General features: G+C 32.5%; 1 protein-coding gene across 1 annotated transcript; it reads right to left on the bottom strand.

Annotated features, from left to right (window-relative positions):
• Positions 1–245: 245 nt before the first annotated feature.
• On the bottom strand, positions 246–8,332 carry LOC142355782 (uncharacterized). Its single transcript, XM_075407839.1, has 5 exons — positions 8,134–8,332; positions 5,862–5,982; positions 4,680–4,861; positions 4,072–4,202; positions 246–801 (listed from the first exon to the last, which is right to left on the bottom strand). The coding sequence occupies exons 1-5, from the start codon at positions 8,159–8,161 to the stop codon at positions 295–297; spliced, it is 969 nt and encodes a 322-aa protein (XP_075263954.1). The 5' UTR covers positions 8,162–8,332; the 3' UTR covers positions 246–294.
• Between the last annotated feature and the right edge of the window lie 726 nt (positions 8,333–9,058).

Here is a 9,058-nt window from a genome sequence, read left to right on the forward strand (position 1 = left end):
CCAACTATTAAGAGAATTTTTTGGAACGATATCAGACAAACACTTTTGCAGCACTTCTTCAGAGTTTTAAATTCAATTCTGCTTTGTGTTGTTTTAAGTATCCTGCTTTACAATATGGAATATATATAGTACCCATATAGCCAAGGAATTGGGTCTCTCACGTTATATCCCCCGAGATTAGTGGTGTGATGATACAGTTCACCATTCATTATCGTAAATATAACATAAAAAGCGGGGGGGGGGGGGGTTTAACCTCGTGGGGGCTGAGTTCGGAAAGACCCAAGCTATAAGTTCTTAAGATTTAGATCGACATTTGTTGATCTTTTGCATTCTTTGTCTTTTCGTGTAGCCAGATCTCAAATTATACAGTCTTATGTGTCTCGTTTGGAAAGCATGTGCTTGTGAAGAATGAAAAAATGAAGAAGTTCCTGTATTTTGACGTTTTGGGTCACTGTTTTCATCGGTACCTCGATTATCACGCTTTCCGGTGGCGTCAGTTCGATCCCACTCAGATTCATAGCCCATAAAATCTTTAGTTTGACCAGGATAGCATATCCACGGATGATGACGACACATTATGTTATACTTGAACCACTGGAAACTGATATCTCGACTGGGGTTGTAATAATCGAATGACAAGGATTCCAGTCCAGGAATGGCAACTCTTTCGTCAAACTCCATGCCAGGGATGACAAACGGAGCACCAGCATGGATTTCACTGTAATGGTGAGTTTGCAACATGCCTTGTCCAAAACCCAGTTCATAAACTATGTTCTGGCATAGCATCGGAGCATAGTATGCCTAGAGAAAATAAACAGGCAAAATGTCACATTGGTTGACAATATTTTTTTTATACAATTGCCCACGTTAATTTGAGTCTTTGCCATTATAGCCCCCCGCCTATTTCAAAATTTAGACTTTTTTTAACCCTGAACTGACACGGAAGTTCTCTAATTTCTAGCACACTAATTGCAAGGTTATTTGGAGCCGGCCGATTTCAAAAAATATTTTCCCTTTGACTAAAATTGACAGAAACAAAATAAAAAAATCATTATGACCAAAATTATGATCAGAAAAAGTGTGTGTGAAATTTTTTTTCACCCAGTCATAATTTTGAGGTAACTTGCAGAAATTGACTCTCCAACAAATCTGCGTACTATTCATTTTGTAACCTTTGCGCAGATATTTGGAAAGTAAAATTTAGAGAACAAAAAAAACAAGAGTACAATTTATTGAAAATTATATGCCGGAATGAAAATTTTTGCTAAACATGCAAGGAAACTTATGTTATTTCAAAAAACTTCTGAGTATGATCTTGCACTCATTAGTAAAAATGATGTATGGCATTTTCATGGCTAGTAAAACTATACATGATATTTGTTTGAGTATAAGAACCATATTTGGTCTTTGTATAGTTGATAAGAATCATAAATCCAATTTTTTCTCTATTTATTTTTTTTCGTTATATTTGATGAAACAACAAAATTACCAATTGGAAACTTAGAAGCTCTCTCATGAAACAATCTCATTCAAGGACAAGACTGAGCCAAACATTTGTCTCTAGAAATTTCTTGGCTATTGGGCGATACATTATTTTCCACATGAAGCAATAAAACCAAACTGTGCAGCCGCATTTGTGTGCTTGTGATCGAATTAATGTAGATAAATTGAAATGAGTTTCTAAGCTTATTGCTTTTCAGAAAAACTGACCCGTTTCTTCTAAACAAAGAAATTCTGAACTGCCTGCCTACAGTGTAAAATCACTTGCAAATGCTCAGAATACAAACTTTTAAGTTGAATGGCTTCGTTTGCCAAGAAATTTTTCGTTTTTTTGCACTACAAAAATCAAAATTGTACTAACTTTTTTAATGCTGAATTTTTAACCTCTGCATTGAAAAAAACTTTCACTAAACTGTGAGAATGAATCTCTCGTGTTTTTTATATCATATCCTTGAAGAACTCTTTCGCAATTTTTTAAAACAATTTTTAGTTTTCTTACGGTCGAAACGCATTTTTTTTCACCAAACAACTGGTCTCAAATTTTTACGCTAAATCGAGACAATTGACAACAAAAATTATAAAGTTGTGAAAAAAGTTCCCAGATGGCTCTCAGAGCACTATTTCAAAAGATTAATTTTTGATTAAAACTTCCGAATAGCTGAGGAAGTAGTTAAAGTTTTCTTTCAATTTGGAGAGCAAATAATTTTGATGTTATTGTTCCGATCTCTCTTGAGGGGAGAGGAACTTTATATTCAAATGGGTTTTTCTTTGAATTTCGTTTTCTAGAGCGAGTAATCGTGGTTTAAATTTTTGTGAATTTTAGACCGATTTGCGTTATTTTTATTCCCTTTTTGGGAAATTTTGCCTAAAATTTTGTCAATTTTGCTAAGATATGTAAAAATTGTTGACAAAAGTCCCCTTTTTAAAGACTTTATTTTTAAAGACAAAAAAGTTTTGTGTTTATTTTGATCGAGTCTTTGGCCCAAAAGTTTGGCTAAATATTTCAAAATTCAGACTTTTTCATCAATAATTGCCCAAAATAAGCTTCTTTAGTCCACTTTGAATAAATTTGCCAGAACCCTCACCCAACAACAGCTAACACGATCTTTTTAAACTACAAAAGAAGCTAGTACTACTTCCATTTCTATTGAGAGTAGACAGGAATTAAATTTTTTGCCGTTTTTTGTTAATTATACTCAGAGATTATCAAAAACACAACATTTATTTTTAATCTTTTATTTTACTCTGGTTTTTACTTTGTCTTTTTAGTCGTTTGACCTGGATAAATTGGCTCTATGGAGTATAGAAATTAATAAGGTTATATTCTGATTTCTTTCCTGACTTTTAAAAGAATTTTTTTCAAAAAAAAAACTTTTTCGCATTTTTGTTCTTTTTTTTGTCTATTTGTTACTTAGTTTTGTTAATTACAGGTCATACATATATAAAACTACAATTCTCCAAAAGAAGGTTCCATTGTATAAAATTTATCGTTTTTAAAGAATTTGTTTTGAATTTACTGGCTTCGGAGCGGATTTTTTCAAAAAAACAAACTAATTTTTGATCTTTGTCTATACTTGATGTTCTTTTTGTAGACGTAAGACATATTCTGAATAATTACAGGTCTCGAGCGCTTCCTTTGGAAGAATAAGCGAACCTTTATAATTTTTAATTTTATAACTAATGGCTTTCATGAAGTTGAAAAAAATTGTTTACGAAAAATACAAAAATTTTTCTTAATTTTGCCGTTTTTTTCTTTTTCTTGTCTATTTGTTACCTGATCTCATTAATGAGAGGTCACATAACTTATTATTGGCGTTCGGGAAAGGCTCAATTTATCATTTTTAGAGTAACAAAATATGGCTTTACGGCTTCGACTGCGTTTTGTTGCAAGTTTTATTTGAATTTTTGTTTCTTGCCTCTTTTTGTTGTTCTTTTTCTCACCGCATAAAAAATTGAATAATTACAGGTCTTAATGCAACCTTATGTAGTTTTATGTGATCATAAACTTGTTGGATGGTTTCATTTGTTATTCAATTGTTTTCATTCCTTTGAAATTAATTCTTTTTTAAAATATAAGCCGATTTTTTAACTTTGCTGTTTTTTTATTCTTTTTTGTCTAATTGTTACCTAGCCTTATTTTGGAGTGATTCCATATATTGTGAAGTGAATTACAAGTTACTCTGTTTAGATTCAGTTTTATCTGACGCTGTTTTGATCTTGTTAATTAGTTTTTTTTAATTTGGACATCAATTTTGGATGTAAGGAATGTTTGTTGTTTTTATTGTTTGATTTTGTTGTTCGTCTTGACTTGCTTTTTTAATAATGGCTGATCTCATCAATCTAATGCGGCATTTTTTTACACCACTGAGATATTTGCTTTGGAGGCGATCTTTTTGCTCACACACGTTTTTTTTTGAAAAAAACTTGAATTTTTGGGGGTTTTCTATCTGTTCCTCATTTGGTAGATATTTATGCAAAAAATGCGGATGAGCGGGGTAGGAACTTTATGTGTGAACACACAATAACGAGCCTCCTTGTTGTATTTTTAATGGAAGACTAAAACAGTTGTACCCCAATGTAGTTGATGTGTTTGTCTTCTTCTGTATAGTTCATCAGTTTGGCCAAGTACTCATCTGGTGACATTAGTTTCCTCTGTAGTCCATACACTTCATACACATCTGTCTGATCATCACAACATCGTGCTGAAAAATTTGCTAGCATTCTCTTTTGAAGCTTAGAATTGGTGACCAACTCTAAATTAGAAAATAATCTAAGGCCTAATTTGTACCGAGCCTGCTAAACTTACCTGCAGTTGATGAGTTTCTTGAAGGAAATAAATCACTTGCTATAGAGATTTGCTTGGCTATAATGTACAACAATTTTAGCTAATTTCGAGCAGTTTACAGCTCAATTTTAAAAGAGTATTCCAGTGATTCATTGATTCAGGTGTTTGAGGAATACCCTAGTCAAACTCTGGCGGTTATCTTGCGATATCTTGCACGCAAGATTCATGCAAAGACGTAATAAATGTTGAAGCTTCCAAGAAATTTGCAAGAACCTTATAAGGTGACCTAGTCGTTTAGGTATGGTCTTAGAGAAAATTTGCAAGATCATACAAGAATGGGTTCTACAGGGGAAAATACGACTGTTCTTTTTTGCTATTAGTCAATACTACTAACTAGAGTCAACAGAGTCTACCATGTTGATTCTGTGCCACTGGTTTCTGATCAGATTGGAGAAGAGTTCTCTGTAGTGTCTCACTGACAGATCTCCCAGTCCCATCCCACCCTCTGGCACTATGTCGTCATCGTCATCGTCCAGTCGGTGTTCTGTGTAGAACTTCTCCAGACAATAAAACCGGCTGTTAATGTTAAAATAATTTTTACTCGTTAATTTTTATTTTTGTGACAAACATGTTTAATCATATTCAAAAAAGATATAATTTACTTGTTTCAACGTAAATTGTCAAAACAAAATCATTACGAAAAATCACACGCCCACTGCATGTTTTAAAATGAATCAAAAACGAAACTTAAAATCAGAGAAAAATCATTTCGCTGAAACTATTCAAAATATAGAAGAAAATTGCGGACTATTAGTCTGAAAAATTAGTATCCTCATAATTTTTAATACAATTTTACGCTAAATTAAATGGGGAATATTAACGTGAACATTATTAGTTTTTATTGATTGACAAATAAATGCACGGTGTTGTTGACTAAAAGACGTCAGCGTCCGCTAAAGCAAAAATTTTGCCCTCGCATTATTAATTGCCGATTAAGAGGACCAATTGCAAATTAATAATTATCCAAAACATTGAGGTGGAGAAAATTTGAATTTATTCAGAAAATCAATTTTATGCTAACTGAAGCAGTTGTCTCCCGCATCATAGAAAAAGTAAATCAGCGCTGAATCATAGAATTTTCATTCAGTTTTTCTACAATGATCATACTCTGATCATGTCACTTTTTAGCATGAAAATTGTAAAATCAGAGAAATAAAAAATCAATCTGATCAGTCCTATTGTCAATAATTTCAATTGTATGATCATCTCTTTATATTTTCAAAACTGTGTTTTTTTTCGATTTTCTCTATGATTTTCTTATCAAAAGAACAAAAACCGGAAAATCTATGTTCAGTTTTAACTAAAAAAACAAGAGTATGAATTTATTTTGCGAAGACTTACAATCAAAATAACACTTCGATTTCAATGTTTCATTACCGATTTAGCGAATTACTATTCAAATATAATGAAGTATAGTGCTGATTTACTATGACACGAAAGTCCGAGTTATAATGTCTATAATGTCTATATTGTCTATATTGTACCTTTTATGTATCGTATGGCAAGCATAAAATACCTGTGGCGTTTGCAGTTTCTTCCCTTCGTCCGGTGTTCGTTTGGGAGAGTGAAAATGAGGGATTCCCAATTAGGTGCCAATATCTCGTGATGTAAGAACGCTGACACGCTCTCGGCAAAAGCTGCAAAATGAAGCAAATATTTGACCTACGAAGTACAGTACAATAAAACACATTAATTTTAAAAAGATTTTCAGGGAAAATTTTCTGCCCCAGTCACTGTAAGACTGTGTGAGTGTTTTTATCAAGAACTATGTCCGCTTTACAATGATTCCAGTTGATTACACAAGTTGAAAGTAAAATAAAAGCATTTAAGTTCGTTTGCAAATAATAATCTACCCAAATTTATTTCTTGAAAAAACATATGTACCGGGAATAATTTTCTCAAATTCATTATTTTATGACAGAAGTCTTTCTTCGACATTTCAAGCATGACTTTGGTTTTCCCTGCATGACTTCATGAAAAGTGCCTTAATCTAAAATTTAAGAAATTTTTTCATTTTTTTGGGTTTGAGAGATTGAGAAGAAGGGAGGGAAAGTGAAGCTATCGGAAAAATTTACCAAGTAGACCCATGATGATTTCCTATTGATAATTAATTCATCAGATTTTTTATTTTCATCAAAATATCACTATTGATTCTCAAATTCAACTAAAACGGAACCTCTTTTTATGAACAGGACAAAAAGATATCATTTAAAATTTTCTAAAATTAGGGCAACAAATAAGCTTACTGGGACCTCAATTTTCGAAATAGTCAGAACAAAAAACGAGACAAGTCAGAAAAAAACGAGATAAACGTATATAGAGATTTCATTAAAAATGACTCCAATTATTTAAAAATTTATCTGTGGAAAGCATTTTTAAACATAATGAAAAAAACAGAGAAGCAAATGTTTAGCGACCACTGCTTTCAAAAATTTCGATTGATCTTGCATCAAGATCTCTTTGATTTCACAGTTCAAATATAAGACAATATTAGCTAAGCTGTTTTGTCCAATGAAAATGCCACAAACTTTTGTGAAAAATATTATTTGACAGTGTTAATTGAAACAAAAAATCACAAAAGAGTATTTTTCAACAATAACGATAGTATTGATTTTGTTTAACTCAACAATTTGCTGGGTTTCGCACGCAATTGATATCCCTTAAAATTGTCTAAATCAGTTGTTTGTGGCTCTTCTAGTGCTATAAGATTTTCTTAATTTTCTCTTTCTGCTCCTAAACTTTTTGGTGTAAGAGAGAGAGAGAGAGAGAGAGAGAGAGAGAGAATTTAAACTTTTGAGATTTAAAAGAAAATTTTCCAATTTGTTAAAATCACCATTTTTTTCAAAATTTCAAGCGTAGCATAATTTAGCAAAGACGTGAAAAGGAAACATTGAACAATTTTTTGTCACTTTTACTGGAGAACAGGCCACCTCAAGTTATTTTTTTTGAAAAAGATTTAAATGAATGTGGTTTTTCCATACTCAAGAATCTACCAGCTGACAATTCTACCAATCCTTCACCATTAAATTTTGGTCTGTTTTCGATTTTTTTTGGAATTTGTCATGTTTTGATTTATAGCATTATGCGTGCGCAGTAAAATGATCGGACGGCAACTTCGGCTTAAGATTTTTTTGCGAATGCGAATTAAATTATTAAATATTTAATCATCTGGCGACTCCGGTAAAAATGCGCCTATGATAAACTTCTCTTGTCTAGACCTAGAAATATTAAAAACCTTTTGAAGGATAAATCTTTGGTATGAACAGAATGTGTCTGGACTTTAAGTGATTTCCTTGACTCTGGATGGAACTAAAGCAACCGTCTTCAAATTTGATTAGACAATAAAACGTGTCCTTGAATTTGGCTAGACAGTAAAAAATGTCTTCGAATTACGCTCGAAACCGTAGCAATGTTTTTGGGTAAAATATCCTTTGAAATTAAGGATATGTAGCGCATTTAGTTAACCATAGGTTAAGCGGGTAAGGTTGGAGAAGATCACGAGAGTAAACCCAGATATTGGCGGAAAAATTTACTTTGACTAAATTTTGTATATGAAACGAAATTGACTGGACTTATGAAAAGAATTAGCCTAGACTTTGACTAGGGTCCTCAACCCCGTGTGATTTAACTCAATATATACCCCCACTGGGATTTAATAGGACTTTTTAAAATTTCAGGTATAGACAAGGGTTTCCCTATGAATAAAAAATTGAGGACTCTAAAGAATCAAGATCTTGAACTTGAGAAAGCTCTTCAAAAATCGAGATAACAAGGAAGGATTCACTTACTTAATGCTAAGAACACGTGAGCTATCATAACAGCAATGGAAAGCTACTTTAATAAAGTTACAGCTAGAATGCCATTTAAGCAAACAATTTGAGTTTTCACAATATTTACGAATTCGAGGTCGAACTCAATTCAGCTACCTGAATGATTGAAGGAAACTTTTATTTGGCTAAATAGACATTGTAGAAGGTCTCTTCTGTTTACCCTAAAACTGAGCTAACTAATCACAACATCGAAAGACGATAATATGATCATCATTTTATTTTTTACATCCTGGATATTTGGTAAGTTGTAAACTTCACAACGGAAGAATTTTCCGATCCCTGGTTGCTCATCATACAAAATCTTAGTAGTCATACTAGGTCATATCTGGTTCAGTAATCATACTAGGTCATATGTGATTTCTTGGTAGGCATACGAGAACTTAAACTTACTCCTAAAATGGTTAAATCGTTTTTAAAATGTATAACAACTAAGAAATGACGACACGGGGACAATTTTGTTTTTGAAAGACTGCAGGGGCCGCATTTTTTTTAACCCTTCTCGGGCTTTTGCAAGAACTTTGAATGCTTTTTTAAACCAATCAGAGGCATCGTTGTTGAATACTCTCGATCATAGATTTAATATTTCACAGCTCAGGCGAAATATTGTACTCTGCTGGACACATTTTTTTTTCATTCTGGATTTAAGCTCAACCCAATATTTTGTTCTACAATTTAGTACTGGATTGTTGATTGATTCAATGACCCGTAAAATCACGCTGGATTTTTGCTGGACCAAACTTGGGTTGTGCAATGTTCAGGTCATTGATCAAGGAAACTTGATGAACTTTTTTAAAGAGATTTAAAAGATAAAACTTTACAGTATACAACTATAGCTAAAAGGGCATTTTAAAAAAAACCTTTGATGTCAAAAAATTCTATTGAA

This window comes from Convolutriloba macropyga, unplaced genomic scaffold (assembly GCF_964194025.1).
Source record: "Convolutriloba macropyga unplaced genomic scaffold, txConMacr16.3 SCAFFOLD_4079, whole genome shotgun sequence".
Lineage (NCBI taxonomy): Eukaryota > Metazoa > Xenacoelomorpha > Acoela > Convolutidae > Convolutriloba > Convolutriloba macropyga.

Coding starts and splice junctions, on each gene's coding strand:
- LOC142355782 (XM_075407839.1), bottom strand. CDS start 8,161: ATGATAGCTCACGTGTTCTTAGCATTAA. Junction 5,983..8,133: donor TCACGTGTTCTTAGCATTAA/GTAAGTGAATCC, acceptor TTCATTTTGCAG/CTTTTGCCGAGAGCGTGTCA. Junction 4,203..4,679: donor GGTAGACTCTGTTGACTCTA/GTTAGTAGTATT, acceptor CAAATTTTTCAG/CACGATGTTGTGATGATCAG.